Source organism: Ceratotherium simum, chromosome 1 (genome assembly GCF_057802395.1).
Source record: "Ceratotherium simum simum isolate JZ-2026a chromosome 1, ASM5780239v1, whole genome shotgun sequence".
In the NCBI taxonomy this organism is placed as follows: domain Eukaryota; kingdom Metazoa; phylum Chordata; class Mammalia; order Perissodactyla; family Rhinocerotidae; genus Ceratotherium; species Ceratotherium simum.
In genome coordinates this window covers 91,479,880-91,498,378 of record NC_141900.1, presented here as the reverse complement: position 1 = coordinate 91,498,378, position 18,499 = coordinate 91,479,880, and the positions used below count along the sequence as shown (strand labels likewise).

The following is an 18,499-nucleotide window of genomic DNA, read 5'->3' as shown; positions in this document are numbered from 1 at the left end:
GAGCTCTTCCCTTAGTCTCTCCCCATAAGATACAACGAAAAGGACATTGAGAAACCACCAGAGGACATTCAAACAACACAATAGACGTCTGAGAGATCCATGCAGCCATACGTCTGAAGGTGGGGGTGCTGGACCCCCAGAAGGCAGTGGTAGAAGGCAAGTGGATCTCCTCTCCATCCCGAGCGGCAGCGATCTAGGGTGCGGGACCTTGCATGGCTACCAGCGAGTAACTCTGAGAGGAGAAGGGGAAAAAGGCAGCCCCCCACAGGAACTCTTTTGCTCTTTGAGTTGCCTCCTAGCCTGTGGGAACACTCCACATCAAGGCAGCTAAGCAACTGCAGGGGCATCCCCCCCAAGCCAAGCAGCCCAGGCGGGCAGACAGTGAGTGCAGAGCAGGAGCGCAAGGGATTATGCACGCAAGAGAAAGTGCCCCCCCGCCCCTGCCTGGCACACTGGCTCAGCCCATTAGCCAGAGCAGGGAATCCCCAACAGATCGCCTGCACTTACTCGTGAAAAGCAGCAGTGGCCAGCAGGCAAACACAGAGAAGCCCTTTTGGTACAGCTCCTAACGGACAGGCACAACTGCCAGGGGTTGCAGCAAGCTCAGAAAACACAGCTCCTGCCCCCCCAGTGGTGGCAGGTGGAATCAGTGACCAGATACTACCACTATGTGATGGCAAAAGTGCATCCAATCAAATAGCATGAAGAAGTGTATTAACATTCCAGACTAGAAGGAAAATGTCAAGTACCCAGAAATCAATCCTGAAGCCACAGAAATTTATAATCTAAATGACAGAGAATTCAATAGCTATCATAAAGAAACTCAATGAGGGCCAGGCCCGTGGCTTAGTGGTTAAGTGTGCGCGCGCTCCGCTACTGGCAGCCCGGGTTTGGATCCCGGGCGCACACCGATGCACCACTTCTCCAGCCATGCTGAGGCCGCGTCCCACATACAGCAACTAGAAGGACGTGCAAATATGACATACAACTATTTACTGGGGCTTTGGGAAAAAAAAAAAAGGAGGATTGGCAATAGATGTTAGCTCAGAGCTGGTCTTCCTCAGCAAAAAAAAGAGGAGGATTAGCATGGATGTTAGCTCAGGGCTGATCTTCCTCACAAAAAAAAGAAAAAAGAAAAAATGAGTTAAAAGAAAACTCAGAAAAACATTTCCATGAGCTCAGGAATAAAATCAATGAACAGAAGGAATTCTTCACAAAAGAGGTTGAAACTATAAAAAAAAGCCAATCAGAAATGTTGGAGATGAAGAACACAATGAATGAGATAAAGAAAAATCTGGATTCCTTAAAAAATAGAGCTGATATTATGGAGGACAGAATCAGTAATTTAGAGGACAGAAATATAGAAATGCCTCAGGTGGAGAAGGAAAGAGAACTAAGTCTAAAAAGAAATGAAGAAATTCTCTGAGAAATATCTGACTCAATTAGGAAATGCAACATAAGGATTATAGGTATTCCAGAGGGAGAAGAAAGGGAGAAAGGAGCAGAGGGCTTCTTCAAAGAAATCATAGCTGAGAACTTCCCAAACCTAGGGAAGGGGCTAGAATTACATGTAAATGAAACTAACAGAACTCGTAATTACATCAACGTAAAAAGACCTTCTCCAAGGCATATATTAGTAAACCTGCCAAAAGTCAATGATAAAGAAAAAATATTAAGGGCAGCAAGGCAGAAGAAAATAACCTACAAGAGCTGAAAGGAACCCGTATCAGCCTTTCAGCAGGTTTCTCAGTGGAAACCCTACAGGCTAGGAGAGGGTAGAATGATATATTCAAAATTCTCAAGACAAAAACTTTCAGCCAAGAATACTCTATCCAGCAAAACTATACAATGGAGAAATAAAAATGTTCCCAGATAAACAAAAGCTGAAGGAGTTCCTCCCTACAAGAAATGATCAGGAAGGCCCTCATATCTGGGAAAAAAAGGGTTTACAAAGCCTTGAGCAAGGACATAGACAGACAAAATCAGAAAATTGCAGCTCTCTATCAGAATAGGTTAGCAAACACATAATTATAACATTAAAGATAAAAGGAAGGAAAGCATCAAAAATAACTATAATCACTTCATTTTAATCACAAACTCACAAGACAAAACGGAATAAGTGTGACAACAATAACTCAAATGGGGAAGAGGAAATGATGGAACTTGCTTAGAATAAGGAAATAAGAGGCGATCAGAAAATGGACTATCTCATCTATGAGATTTTTTACACAAACTTCAGGGTAAGCAGTGAACAAAAAATCAGAACAGAGAAACAAATGATAAATAAAGAGAATACAATCATAGAGAATCAACAAACTGAATTGGCAGTCGGAAATACGTGGGACAAGAAACAAGGGAAATACAGAACAACTGGAAAACAAGTAGTACAGTGGCAGTATTAAGCCCTCATCTATCAATAATCACTCTAGGGCCGGCCCCATGGCTTAGCGGTTAAGTGCGCATGCTCCGCTGCTGGCGGCCCAGGTTCGGATCCCGGGCGCGCACTGATGCACCGCTTCTCCGGCCATGCTGAGGCCGCGTCCCACATACAGCAACTAGAAGGATGTGCAGCTACGACATACAACTATCTACTGGGGCTTTGGGGGAAAAAATGAATTAAAAAAAAAAAAATCACTCTAAATGTAAATAGATTGAATTCTCCAATCAAAAGACACAGAGTGGCTGCATGGTTTAAAAAACAAGATCTACCAATATGCTGCCTCCAAGAAACACATCTCAGCTCTAAAGACAAACACAGGCTCAGAGTGAAGGGATGGAAGGTGGTACTCCCAGCAAATGTCAAACAAAAGAAAGCAGGTGTGGCCATACTTATATCAGACAAAGAAGACTTCAAGATAAAAAAGGCAATGAGAGACAAAGAGGGACAGTATATAATGATAAACGGGACACTCCACCAAGAAGACATAACACTTATAAATATATATGCACCCAACACAGGAGCACCAAAGTTCATAAAGCAACTAATAACAGAGTTAAAAGGAGAAACTAACAGCAATACAATAATAGTGGGGACCTCAACACCTCACTTACGTCAAGGGATAGATCATCCAGACAGAAAGGCAAGAAGGAAGTAGTGGAATGAAATGAAAAACTAGATCACATGAACTTAATAGATTTATATAGAACACTCCATCCAAAAACAGTACAATAGGGGCCGATCCGGTGGCGTAGTGGTTAAGTTCTTGCGCCTCCGCTTTGGCAGCCAGGGGTTTGCAGGTTCGGATCCCGGGTGTGGACCTATGCACCGCTTATCAAGCCATGCTGTGGCAGGTGTCCCACATATTAAAAAACAGAGGAAAATGGGAACAGATGTGAGCTCAGGGCCGACCTTCCTCAGGAAAAAGAGGAGGACTGGCCACGGAGCTTAGCTCAGGGCTAATCTTCCTCATGAAAAAAAAAAAATACAAAAACAGTACAATACACATTCTTCTTAAGTGCACATGGAACATTCTCAAAGACAGACCATATGTTGGGAAACAAGGCAAGCCTCAATAAATTTAAGAAGATTGAAATCATATCAAGCATCTTTTCTGACCACAATGCTATGAAACTAGAAATCAGCTACAAGAAAAAAGCTGGGAAAGTGACAAACATGTGGAGACTAAACAACATGTGTCTGACCAACCAATGGATCACTGAAGAAATTTAAGGAGAAATCAAAAACTATCTGGAGACGAATGAAAATGAAAATAGACCATACCAACTCACATGGGATGCAGTCCTATCTGGTCCTAAGAGGGAAATTCATAGCAATACAGGCTCACCTTAACAAACAAAAGTCTCAAATAAGCAATATTTAACTATACCTAACAGAATTAGAAAAAGAAGAACAAACAAAGCCCAAAGTCAGGAGAAGGAGGGAAATAATAAAAATTAAAGCAGAAATAAATAAAATTGAAATCAAAAAGAGTAGAAAGGATCAATGAAACTAAGAGCTGGTTCTTTGAGAAGATAAACAAAATTGACAAACCCTTAGCCAGACTCACTAAGAAAAAGAGAGAAGGCTCAAATCAATAAAATGAGAAATGAAAGAGAAGAAATTACAAGAGATACCACAGAAATACAAACAATTATAAGACAATACCTGAAAAACTATGTGCCAACAAATTGGACAATCTAGTAGAAATGGATAAGTTCTTAGACTCATACAACCTCCCAAAACTGAACCAAGAAGAAATAGAGAATCTGAACAGACCAATCACAAATAAAGAGATTGAAACAGTAATCAAAAACCTCCCAAATAGTAAATGTCCAGGACCAGATGGCTTCTCTGAAGAATTCTACCAAACATTCAAAGACTTAGTACATATCCTACTCAAACTATTCCAAAAAATTGAAGAACACGGAACACTTCCTAACACATTCTACGAGGCCAACATCACCCTGATCCCAAAGCCAGACAAGAACACAAAGAAGGAAAACTATAGGCCAATACTGTTGATGAACATAGATGCAAAAATCCTCAACAAAATATTGGCAAACTAAATACAGCCATACATCAAAAGGATCACACACCATGATCAAGTGGGATTTATACCAGAGACACAGGGATGGTTCAACATCCACAGATCAATCAATGTGATACATCACATTAACAAAATGAGGAATAAAATCCACATGATCATCTCAAAAGATGCTGAGAAAGCATTTGACAAGATCCAACATCCATTGATGACAAAGACTCTCAATAAAATGGGTATAGAAGGAAAGTACCTCAACATAATAAAGGCCATATATGACAAACCCACAGCCAACATCATACTCAACGGGGAAAAACTGAAAGCCATCCCTCTGAGAACAGGAACAAGACAAGCGTGCCCACCCTCGCCACTCTTATTCAACATACTACTGGAGGTTTTGGTCAGAGCAATTAGGCAACAAAAAGAAATAAAAGGTATCCAAACTGGAAAGGAAGAAGTGAAACTCTCACTGTTTGCAGACAACATGATTCTATACATAGACAACCCTAAAGAATCCATCAGAAAACTATTAGAAGTAATCAACAACTATAGCAAAGTTGCAGGGTACAAAATCAACTTACAAAAATCAGTTGCATTTCTATACTCTAATAATGAAGTAGCAGAAAGAGAACTCAAGAATACAATCACAGGGCCAGCCCCGTGGCTTAGCGGTTAAGTGAGCGCTCTCCGCTACTGGCGGCCCGGGTTCGGATCCTGGGCACGCACCGATGCACCGCTTCTCCGGCCATGCTGAGGCCGTGTCCCACATACAGCAACTAGAAGGATGTGCAACTATGACATACAACTATCTACTGGGGCTTTGGGGAAAAAAAAAAAGGAGGAGGATTGGCAATAGATGTTAGCTCAGAGCCAGTCTTCCTCAGCAAAAAGAGGAGGATTAGCATGGATGTTAGCGCAGGGCTGATCTTCCTCACAAAAAAAAAAAAAAAAGAATACAATCACATTTACAATCACAATAAAAAGAATAAAATATCCAGGAATAAATTTAACCAAGTTGGTGAAAGACCCATACAATGAAAACTATAAGACATTATTGAAAGAAACCAAAGAAGACATAAAGAAATGGAATGATATTCCATGCACATGGATTGGAAGAACAAACATAGTTAAAATATCCAGATTACCTAAAGCAATCTACAGATTCAATGCAATCCCAATCAGAATCTCAATGACATTCTTCACAGAATTCGACCAAAGAATCCTAAAATTCACATGAGGCAACAAAAGACCCCACATAGCTAAAGCAATCCTGAGAAAAAAGAACAAAGCTGGAGGCATCACAATCCCTGACTTCAAAATATACAATAAAGCTACAGTAATCAAAACAGCATGGTACTGGTACAAAAACAGACACAAAGATCAATGTACCGCACTGAAAGCCGAGAAATAAAACCAGACATCTATGGACAGCTAATCTGTGACAAAGGAGCCAAGAACATATAAAGCAGAAAGGAAAGTCTCTTCAATAAATGGTGCTGGGAAAACTGGACAGCCACATGCAAAACAATCAAAGTAGACCATTATCTTTCGCCATACACAAAAATTAACTTAAAATGGATTAAAGACTTGAAGGCAAGACCTGAAACCATAAAACTCCTAGAAGAAAATATAGGCAGTACACTCTTTGACATCAGTCTTAGTAGCATCTGTTCGAATACCATGTCTACTCAGGCAAGGGAAACAAAAGAAAAAATAAACAAGTGGGACTACATCAGACTAAAGAGCTTCTGCCAGGCAAAGGAAACCAGGAACAAAATGAAAAGACAACCCACCAACTGGGAGAAAAAATTTGCAAATCGTATATCTGACAAGGGATCAATCTCTAAAATATATAAAGAACTCATACAACTCAACAACAAAAAAACAAACAACCTGATCAAAAAATGGGCAGAGGATAGGAACAGACATTTTTCCAAAGACGATATAGAGATGGCCAACAACAGGCACAGGCCCATGAAAAGATGTTCAACATCACTAATCATTAGGGAAATGCAAATCAAAACTACAATGCGATATCACCTTACACCTGTTAGAATGGCTATAATTACCAAGACAAAAAATAACAAATGTTGGAGAGGATGTGGAGAAAAGGGAACCCTCGTACACTGCTAGTGAGAATGCAAACTGGTGGAGCCACTATGGAAAACAATATGGAGATTTCTCAGAAAATTAAAAATAGAAATACCATACGACCCAGCTATCCCACTACTGGGTATTTATCCAAAGAACTTGAAAGCAACAATTCAAAGAGACTTATGTAGCCCTATGTTCATTGCAGCATTATTCACAATAACCAAGATGTGGAGGCAACCCAATGCCCATCGACTGATGAACGGATAAAGACAATGTAGTATATATATACCATAGACTACTACTCAGCCATAAAAAAAGACAAAATTGTCCCATTTGCAACAACACGGATGGACCTGGACGGTATTATATTAAGCGAAATAAGCCAGACAGAGAAAGACAAACACTGTATGATTTCATGAACACGTGGAAGATCAACAAACACATGGATGAAGAGAAGAGATTAGTGGTTACCAGAGGGGAAAGGGGTTGGGGGGTGAGCCTAACAGGTAAACGGGCACATACATATGGTGACTGACAAATAACAATGTACAACTGAAGTTTCACAATGTTATAAACTAGTATGACCTCAATAAAATAATAAAATAAATAAATAAAAATGTAAATGTATTAATAGGTATAAAATCCAATACCATCACGTTCCTCTGTGCTTTGTTCTATAAAACTAGTATCAAAGCAGTAGAGAAGTGCCATAAGAAGAGCCAGATTCACCGCATCCAATGAGCCATTAGCCTCAACTGTCACTCTTTCCAAATGTCCAATAAGGAGAAGAGTGTCATCTTTGCCTAAAGGTGACTGGCAAGCCCAGGCAAAAAGGCTTTCTGCCAGAGACTGTCTGCACTCCTTGATGAGATCAGAAACCTAGAAATAAAAATATATGATTAGCAGGGTAAGTAAATTACAGTGAAGCCTGGTCTTACTCCAAAATGTAAACTATCTTTTATAAAGGCTAACTAAACAAACGTATCTGAATCCACGAGTGACCCTAAACTCTCATCTCTAGAATTCTGAACAAACCCTATTGTTAATTCCTCATTCTTAAGTTCTAAGCTCCTTTATGGGATAACCAATTTCCTGAAGAGTTCATTCCAGAAAAAGAGCTACAGTGGCACATAGGTGACTAGAAAGAAGCTGAAACAATTGCCAAGTCAATTTAATAGACACAGCTGCCTACACTTTAATATGCATTATTAATATTCCTATGCCTGTATTAGAAGAATGTTCTAATTGTCACGACTTTTCTGCCTCCAAGAATTGACACAAACAACCATGAATTGATCTCATTGAACCCTTGCCTCTTTGCGATGTTTTTCACTGCCCAAACCTCTCTCGCGCTGTAGTTTCTCAAACTCATTGTTCACATCAATCTGTGACACCAGAGTAAGGACTTTATAAGTCAATCCTTGCTCCATCAGCTCATCTGTAAAGCGTGTTGTCATGGAAACTAGCTCTGGACTGTAATGAAAAGAAATCAATAAACAAAGTTATAATGAACAGTAATGTTTATACTTCCTTGTCATATGGACATAGCAAATGCTCTTTTGACAATAATGTTGCATTACTGGAAACAACCAGGATGAATTATAACCTAGCTCTTTTCATCCTTTCTAGATCACTAGGTTTCAATAAGCTTCTAACCATAACTGAGTTACTTTTTATTTGTAAAAAAATAAAGCAGGTTTAAACTGTTGTGTCCTTCTTGGCAGAATAAGGGAGTGTTTATTACTCTATTTATGTTACATACTTTACTTAAATTATACATGTTAAGGAGAAATTTTTGTTGTTTCTAAAATTATAATTCTTCAAGTAATTTCTAATTAACCCCTGAAATCCCAAGAAGCAAACAGACCTGAGTTCCAGGGTCCATGTCTTTCCTCGTCTAGACTGTATCAAGGCTTTCAGGGAATTTGCAATGCATCGTTTTCCATCCCAATACAAAAGAACAGCTACCAATCCTCTGGTGAGGCCAGGGAAATGTGGCTGTTGGTGCTCTCCTAGAAAAGGAAGTTAAGAAACAATTTAGTATATAAACACATATGTGTTGAGGAAGAGACAAAAATCACCATACCAACGTTCAGTTCAAAGAAATCACAGAATCTAAGGGATTAAGTGGCCCTTAAGGGTCCTCTACTTCAAACAGCCATCTACTGTTTTATTCTTTCACATGAAATCTTTCAAATATTTGGAAGTTTCTTCCCCTAGAGTCCTCTCTGAAAATGAGATAAGCTTTTCTTTTGTTTCAATTTCACTTGCCCTTTTAACTGCTCTCCTTTAGAATAAGTTCCACTTTGTCTTTTTTAAAGTAACTTGCTTCTAGTTTCAGTTTCATTTCCTACAGCTTTTTTCTCCCCTTAGCTCAATCACTCCTGAATTTTACTCCCTTCTGTTGCCCAAATTCATCTCACTGCTTCACACCTCCGTACCGGCAATTTCTTCTGTCTGTATGCCCTTTGTTCTCCTGAGTGCACACCTATTCCACTTGACATATTTTTCAACACGTGCCTTAAGCCTCACGATCTTTGTGAAAATTTTTCTGTACAAACCAACATCAATTTAATCCCCTTCCCCGTGGACCATCACTAAATCTTGCAACAAACTTGCATTAATGCACTTAATGGTGTCATAATTGTTTGTTTCCATGTCTTTCTCAATTACTAGACTATGAGCTCCTTTATATTAGTTGAAGTTTTATTCATCTTTATATCCCTGTTGAGAGTTTAACTTTTTTTTTTTATTTTATTTATTTTATTTTTCACCCCAAAGCCCCAGTAGATAGTTGTATGTCATAGATGCACATCCTTCTAGTTGCTGTACGTGGGACGCAGCCTCAGCATGGCCAGAGAAGCGGTGCATCGGTGCGCGCCCAGGATCCGAACCTGGGCCGCCTGCAGCGGAGTGCGCGCACTTAACTGCTAAGCCACGGGGCCGGCCCAGAGTTTAACTCTTAAAACACAGTGCCTGGCCCATGGCACACATAAAATAAATGTCTGTTAAATGAAAGTTTTGAGTTAAACTTAAAACTCGAGAATGTTCAGTTAATATCTCCATCATACAATGGGAAAACTACCTTACTCATTCTCAATATCGTACTTCTTTTAAAGCAGTCTTAGTTCAAAAAGGATTTTGGCAGCCATGAGGTATCTTTATACATATCAGACTTTCTTTCAACTAAAATGCCCACATGGCTTCTTCACATGGCTCTGTTATAATTAAAATGAATTGCTTATTTTATGGAAATTTCAATCTTTTCTTTATATAGCAGCCAGAGAAATAATTTCAAAGTTATTCCAGATTATGTAACTCTTCTTCTTAAAGCCCCTGCCAACAATTTCCCATTGCAATTAGAATAAAATCCAAATGCTTTTCATGGCCTGCAAGACAGAGTATGATCTGATCCCTGCTCTATTCTCATCTTCCTTCACTCTCCCTCTCACTCCTGATGCCCCAGCCACAGTGGTCTTTTTATCCTTTAGCATGCCTTTGTGCTCACCCCAACCACTTGCTGTTTGCTGTGCCTGAACACTCTTCCCCAACAACTCTGGCACCATGTCATCATGCAGGTCTCAGGTTAAATGTCCCAATCTCAGAGAGGCCTTCTCTAAGTGCCCTATTTAGAGCTGCCGCCTATCAGCTCCCATCCCTCTATATCCCACTGCCTTTTATTTTCTTCCTAGGACTCAGTATTATTGAAATTATCTTTTTTTTTGACCTATTCATTATCTAAATCACCCCCTCAAAAAGAAATTCCAAAAGACTAGTGACCTTACCTTCTCATTCATTATATGACAATAAAAGCTTTGTGCTATAAAACTTCTGAGATGCAGCCAATTATTCTTTGCTAGTAAATTACCACATAAACGCCTATCTTAAAATAGTTAAATTACTTTTAACAACTCCAATCACTAAAGCCTTCCTAAAGTCAAAGATAAACAAAAGGAAATATTTTGAATATAGTTTTTCAAATAAACTACATCCTTAGAAACTATTTTGGAATCTAAATGATATAATATTTTAAACTCCAAGTGAATAATTTTATAATTCTGTACTACCTTACCATAGGTTCAGTTAAACGTAAACCTACCGGCGAGGAGAAGCTCAACAGCTGCCAATTCTCCAATATCAAAAAGGTCACTGAGGATAAAGGCCTCTTTAATGAGCTGTTCAGGAAGAAGCCGGGTTCCCTGCTGACCCTGGATGGCGACTCCCTCTGTACTGGCTTTCTGAACCTTCTCATGTTGTTGAACATTTTTTGACTACAGTAAAAATAAATAAGATTATGTAATGAAAATAGTACATTGGAGAAAAGGTCTTAAATTGTCACCTAGAGAAGTTTATTCATGATAAGGCAGCCCGGTAACATAACAAAAGAATTATTTCTTATCAAATAATCTATAATTAGACCTTTATGAGGTAATATTTGGTATTACCTTCAATTTTTTATACTATTACTAACTTGTCAATAACTGCTTCTCCTAAACTCAACTACAAAATTTTGAGAAAGCACACAAAATAGCATACTATTTTCTAAGTTCCTAAGGAACTTTTCCAATTATATATTGAATAAATAAAAACAATAAAGTCCAGGGGCTGGCAGGGTGGTGCAAGAAGTTAAGTGCACGCGCTCCGCTGTGGTGGCCCAGGGTTCGCCGGTTCGGATCCCAGGCGCACACTGACCCACTGCTTGGCAAGCCACGCTGTGGCGGCATCCCATGTAGAGTGGAGGAAGATGGGCATGGATGTTAGCCCAGGGCCAGTCTTCCTCAGCAAAGAAAAAAAAAAAAAAAGAGGAGGACTGGCAGATGTTAGCTCAGGGCTGATCTCCTCACAAAAAAAAACAAAACAAAACAAAACAAAAAACAGTAAAGGGGCCGGCCCCGTGGCTCAGCGGTTAAGTGCGTGCACTCCGCTGCTGGCGGCCCGGGTTCAGATCCCGGGTGCGCACCGAAGCATCGCTTCTCCAGCCATGCCGAGGCCATGTCCCACATACAGCAACTAGAAGGATGTGCAGCTATGACATACAAGTATCTACGGTGGCCTTGGGGGGAATAAATAAATAAATAAAATCTTTAAAAAAAAAAAAAAAAAAAACAGTAAAGTCTTCAAGTGGGAAATAACAAATGGATATATGAATTGTTGGATTAATTAGTAGGGCTAATAATGATAGTTTATTAATATATTGTTTAAAATTTAGTCTTATTCCCAAAAGAATAGAATTACTTGATGGATCATAAAAATCTTAAAAATTTACACCCTGAAAAAGGCCACAAAGGTCATTTAATCTAACTCCTCTATTAACAGATGGGAAAACTGATGCCCAGGTAGGTCAGGTGATTTGCCTGTGGGCATACAGCTCTAGCGGTAGAGCCAAGACTGAAACTCAGCTCAACTGGCTCCCAGGCCTGGGCTCTTTCTACTAACGATACAAAAAAAAGCTAAAAAAGCAAAAGGTCATTTCTGGTAAGATGAACCCATAAATAGTTCTTAGACTGTCTTGTTAGTCTATAAAATAAAATTGTTAAACAGCAAGGAAAGGAGTTTCCAAATATGAATCCCCTCCACGGAGGTACTCTATTCCTGGTTAAAAAGGATCTCAAGATGCAGTGATTAATGATATGAAAGAATTAATTAGTTCAGCTAACACAACTTACAGAACATTATGAAGAATTAAAATGTTGAAATGTACCTGGAAATAAATAAAATAATCAATCTTACTGAGCTTAAATATATTAACTATAGGTCAGAAATTCCAAGGAGCTCATATTTCTGGAATATACTGAACTTTTTAAATCATATTCAAATATTATTGATATCTCCTACCTAAGATAAATATAACATTAACTTCCATGGAGAACAAAAAGAAGATAATAACTGCTCCCAGGGAAAATTACATATTCAGAGAAAACTTGAATCAATGAACCAGGACAAGTAACAGATTTCATTTACAGGCATTAAGAGTTTACTTGCTCCTTCAATCTTTAAAAAAGAAAGCAAAGCCAAGAAGCGAAAAAGAAAATTTCCTACTGGGTTTTTGAACAATGAGATGAAGTCAGGCTTGTGTTTCTTCAAAATCATGTCAAGAAGATGGACAGCTTCAGGTTGTCTTCTCCAAAGAGCATTTCCCACTGTTTGCCAAATGTCTTTGTAAGGACCCCATAGACTAGCAGCTTAAAGAAAAAATAACAAAACCAGCATCAAATAAAACATATATTTGGAAAATAATATAAGGTTACTGCCTATACATTTTAGTCACGCTTACAGCTACTTTTAAATATATGAAGTTATACATACAAACCAAACATTAATATAAAAGTGTACTTACTAGAATTCTCAAGCAACAATATAAACATCATTTTATCTAACTTAATATAACATAAAGTAAATCCTGACTTTAAATTAGAATATCAGCTGGACCTGGTTTTGCCCCTTTATTAGCTATGTGACATGGAAATAACCTCTTTAAATTTCAATTTCCTTATATATTAAATAGTTACATCACCTGCCTCATAGGGCTGAATGGATTAAATGAGATAGACTAGATAAAACACACAATACCGTGCCTGGCATATTATAGGCACTCAAAGATAAGTGCCGTTCTGTTCTTCCCTAGAATCCAAATGAAAAGCAGAAGGAAAAAAGCAGGAGGAAAAAAATCAGATTTTGTATAAAACTTAGCAGCTGAAAAATAAGTATTTTATTTTGGCTGGGACACTAGCTATTACAAAACAGCACAGACATATGGAATACTTCTGTAAATTCATATGAAAAGGATCCCATTTTGATTTGTAAGGGTAATAACAACAATAAGGAATACTGAGCTTTTGCTATGTACTACTGAGCATAAAGTCCTTACACATGTTATTTCATCTCAAACACTATGAGGTCAGCACTATGTCTTCCTCCATTTTGTAGATATGGAAACTGAGGCAGAGAGGTCAAAAAACTCACCCAAGGTCACACTGGATAAGCAGGTTGTGAACCCAGGCAGCAGCATCAGAATGTGCCCTAGCCACTAAGCTCTATTGCCTCCATACATAATACTTGGAAAGCGAAAATGTCTGAGAAGATGAATTTAGGTATTTCAGACATATCTGGTAAATAGTCTGGTAAGTGAAGAAATTAAGATCACATCTAGACATACCTAGGCCAATTCATCTCAACTCAGCCAAACTGAATTATCTAAACACATTTAAGCTCCATTAATGAACAGTAAAATATCATAGGGGATAAGAGAAACAATCCTGGTCTTTAAAAACTTATAATCCAGTTTGGGAGACAAAGCAGACATAAGTAAAATATCTCAATGACAACACAAAAAAGGAACATGACTCTTGCCACAAAAAAATACAAGAATTTTGAAAGATCAAAATGATGGTCAAGGATTTCTAAGGGATGGCTGCACTTGTGTAGCAATCTGAAGGATGGGGAAAATCTGGGTGACAATGAACAGCCAAGGGAAAGTGTGAGCAAACACTCAAAGATAGGGCCGGCCCCGTGGCTTAGCGGTTAAGGGCTCGCGCTCCGCTACTGGCGGCAAAGGTTCGGATCCTGGGCGTGCACTGACGCACCGCTTCTCCGGCTATGCTGAGGCCGCATCCCACATACGGCAACTAGAAGGATGTGCAACTATGACATACAACTATCTACTGGGACTTTGGGGAAATAAAGGAGGAGGATTGGCAACAAATGTTAGCTCAGAGCTGGTCTTCCTCAGCAAAAAGAGGAGGATTAGCATGGATGTTAGCTCAGGGCTGATGTTCCTCACAAAAAAAAAAAAAAGACTCAAAGATAGGTGTGAAAGTGTGAAAGATAGAGAATTCAAACAGCAGTACTGAGATTAAAGACGTCAGAGCGGTGGCTTTCAAACGTTTTTGACCATAACTCATGGTAAGAAATATTCCATATCTACCCAGTATACATATATATGCAAAAGTGAAACAAAAGTTTAATATGAAACACTAATGAATATTCATTTATTATATCAATGCACTCTGATATTTTGTATTCTGTTCCCTTTAATTGGTGGAGGACCCACTAAGTTTATTTTAGACCCACTGTTTGAAAAACACTACCCTGAAGCCCAAGGTTTCTGTTTGCCAACAATCAGACATGGTACCCATATGTGCTTATAAAGACTATGAAAGGGAAACAAGTCAAAACCAATCAATCATTAAACAGATGAAACTTGAAACTAACTATAGCCTACACTTTAAAGGGTTATCTGTAAATGGTTAACTACTATCTGAGAAAACGCAAATCAAAATAAAGCTACCAGGACAGGAAGAATGACAGGAAAGATAGCTGTAACCTAATTAAATGCATTACAGTCTTATGAACAATGTTGTCAGAAGAAAGCAATGTAGTGCACAAAAAATTTTTAAGCAGGGATGTGCAAGGAGAGGAGATCACTACACCAGTCAAGCTGGATCATTCATCCTTTCGACAAATATTTACTTAGGGCCTTCTATGTGCCAGGTACTACAGACTGAGCAAGATAGACAGGATCCCAGGCCTCATAGAACCTACAGATTGACAAGAGACAGACATTAAACATAGAATTCAAAAACAATTACCAGTATGATGGAGAAGTACAGAGTGCTAGGAGAACATACGAAAAGAAGAATCTAATCTAATCTGAAGGGCAGGGCAGGAAGCAATGTGTCAGGTCTCTGGTGTGGGGACATGGAAGAATGGGAATCACCACGCCTAGACCTTACATAGAAAGAGATTGTCAGCTCCCTGCTTTGGTCCCATACTTGCCAATCTTCTGATTAAAAAATACAGCTTGTCATATAAATTTCTAGAGTAAAGAATGTGCTGACTAACCAACATGAGTACCCACGCAGATATACTTCCCATTAAAGATCAATAAATTGGCGGGGGCCCGCCCCACAGCTTAGCGGTTAAGTGCACGGGCTCTGCTACTGGCGGCCCGAGGTTCAGATCCCGGGCGCGCACCTACGCACCGCTTGTCCAGCCATACTGAGGTGGCGTCCCACATACAGCAACTAGAAGGATGTGCAACTATGACATACAACTATCTACTGGGGCTTTAGGGAGAAAAAGGGAAAAAAAGGAGGAGGACTGGCAATAGATGTTAGCTCAGGGCCGGTCTTCCTCAGCAAAAAGAGTAGGATTGGCATGGATGTTAGCTCAGGGCTGATCTTCCTCACAAAAAAAAAAAAAAAAGATCAATAAATTGGCATACTGGTTTATATGTCTGTCTTAGATTCTGAGTTTGATTAGAGAAAAATCAATTACTGGGATATAACCAACTCTGGCTACACTAACAAATATCAGAATTCAGGTCTGCCAAAATGAGGACCTGACCCTGGATCCTGGTGACTGCCTGTGAGGTGCTAGTTGGATGGTGACTAGAGACTTCCCTAGAGGTCATTTTCTTGACCCTCTCTAACTGCAAAGGATAGAGTAGGTTTGAGCCTTGGATTCCAGTCCGAGATGGAATTTTTCCTATTAGTAAATGGGAAAATCTCAAGTAGTAGACAACAAAATGAAATTGGTACTGTAGGACAATGGTGTGGTTGATGGACTAACTAGAACAGGAAGTGTCAGGAACCAAGGATGGTAGGTAGATAAGCCACTCATGAGGTGGTGAAACCTAAACTAGGATGAAGGCAGCAAAATAGAAAGGAAAGGCCTATTAGTACAGAAGGGTCAGAACTGGTCATTTATTGGCACAGGGTATCATAGAAAGGTATCAAAATGACTCCTAGGCAAATTTGAAACTTGCCTTACCACAAGTATTTCAAAAATCTAACAAAAAGCTGACAGAAGTAAATTCTCTGCCTTTAAAAGTAATACTTAATATACAATAGAACCTGTGAAGAACTAATAAATTTCTTTGTACTATAGATTCTTAGAGTAATAAGCTCAGGGAGTTTTAGAGGAAAATTCTGTTTTCCCTCCCTTTTATGGGAGGCATCCAAAAACAGGTCAAAAATCGACACAAAAAGCCCCCGACATATGCTGGCCTCCTGAGTCCATCATTAATGTCAACACATCACAGAAGGTAACTGCAACAAAGATTTATCACAGTTTGTCTTTGGTTTGACTAATTGTAGTAAATATCTTTCTGCTACTGATTACAAATGAAAGGAGGCGGGCCGGCCCCGTGGCTTAGCGGTTAAGTGTGAGCGCTCCGCTGCTGGCAGCCCGGGTTTGGATCCTGGGTGCGCACCGACGCACCGCTTCTCTGGCCATGCTGAGGCCGCGTCCCACATACAGCAACTAGAAGGATGTGCAGCTATGACATACAGCTATCTACTGGCGCTTTGGGGGGAAAAAATAAATAAATAAAATCTTAAAAAAAAAAAAATGAAAGGAGGCTATAAATTTTTCCAAATTACTAAATATGTGTTTTTAACAATAGTGATCTGTACATTTGAGAAACATGTAGTTTCCTCAATGTTTAGGGACACCTCCAGCGAGTCACACACCTTCATTCATTCATCAAGTCCCAGATACTGGTAAGCTTACGGTGTAGTGAGGAAACACACGAATCACACAGTCATACGTTAGTATAATATCCAATTTGGTAAGAGCTATGAAGGAGAAGGTACCCAAGGCAAGAGATCACATAACAGGAGAATTTGACCTAGCCAAGGAGGTTAGGGAAGGGAAGGATTCCCTTCCCGGAAGTGATGATTAGGCTGAAATCTGAAGGATAAAGTGGGACTTACCTGAGGGGTTGCAGATAAGGATATGCATTCCAGGAAGAGAGGCTAGCATGTGAGTTCCCATGGCAAGAGGGAACACTGCATTCTTAAGGAACTGAGAAGAAGGCTAAGAGAGCTCGAGTACAGAAAAGGGTTTGGCAAGGTAGGCAACTGCCGCACCAAGCAGGGCTTCCTAGCCCATGTTAATGATTTGGATCTTTATCCTAAAAGATCAAGCTAAAGATTAAAAACGTCTGCTGGACGTCATGAAATAGAAGAGCATGTTAACCTTATTGAGAGCTGTTTAGGTGGATGAGAAGAGACTAGAGTGGGTAGAGGAAGGAAACAAATGGAAATGGAGTCAGTGAATGCTGACGAATCTTTTGAACAGTTTAACTGTGAAGAGGAGCAAGAAGACAGAGTGAGGCAGGAGATCAAGATAAAGACGGGAGGTTAGTGGAAAGAAAAGGAGCAAGAAAGAGGTGAATATACAAGAGAGAGAAAGGATAATAGGCAGAAGGGCATAAAGGGTGGGATTTACCTTTGATAGAGAGCCACAAGGAAACTGATTCAAAAGGGTGCAGACAGATCTAGGTTTGTAGGTTTGAGTGTGAAAAAAGAAAGAGCTCATGCCCATTTGCATCTATCTCCTCTGTGACGAGGAAAATGAGGGGTCAGTTGGAGGACAAAGATTTGAGGAGTGTGGAAAAGGTTTGAAATAGTCACTGATGTGAACGGGACAAGGGTGACCACACTGCCACAGAAGGGGTGTCAAGCAGAGTTAATGGTGGCTTACTAACAACAAGCCTGTATGGCTACTCAGCTGGGACAGTCACATCACTAGTAAATCATGCAGCTGAAACTCAAGCATAGGTCTTAGAACTCTACAATCTCTATTTTTGCCCCCTTCTACAACTCTAAGATGATTAATTTTTTTTTGAATTGTGGAAAAAAACACATAACAGAATTTCCCATCTTAAACAACTTTAAGTGTGTAGTTCAGTAGTGTTAAGTGCATTCACATTGTTGTACTATAGATCTCCAGAACTTTTTCATCTTGCAAAAATGAATCTTTGTACCCCTTAAACAACAACTCCCCCTCCCCGCAGCCCCTGGAACCAACATTCTTTGTTTCTGAGTTTGAAGACTTTCTACACCTCACATAAGTGGAATCACACAGTATTTGTCTTTTTTTTTTTGGTGAGGAAGATTGGCCATGAGCTAACATCCATT

The 18,499-nt window shown here is 39.5% G+C and overlaps 1 protein-coding gene across 3 annotated transcripts in view; it reads right to left on the bottom strand.

The window, feature by feature from the left end:
* The window catches only part of NUP205 (nucleoporin 205), an 85,071-nt gene that overhangs the window by 64,383 nt on the left and 2,189 nt on the right, over positions 1-18,499 (bottom strand). For all 3 annotated transcript variants that reach the window (XR_015552225.1, XM_004430727.3, XM_087431160.1), the window contains exons 2-6: positions 12,615-12,757; positions 10,675-10,846; positions 8,443-8,587; positions 7,889-8,048; positions 7,226-7,454 (exon numbers count right to left, since the gene is read on the bottom strand). Coding sequence is in view for 2 of the 3 variants with exons in the window: in XM_004430727.3 (XP_004430784.2) it covers positions 7,226-7,454; positions 7,889-8,048; positions 8,443-8,587; positions 10,675-10,846; positions 12,615-12,757 (849 nt within the window). In the remaining variant the exon portion in view is untranslated. The remainder of the gene's footprint in view (positions 1-7,225; positions 7,455-7,888; positions 8,049-8,442; positions 8,588-10,674; positions 10,847-12,614; positions 12,758-18,499) is intronic.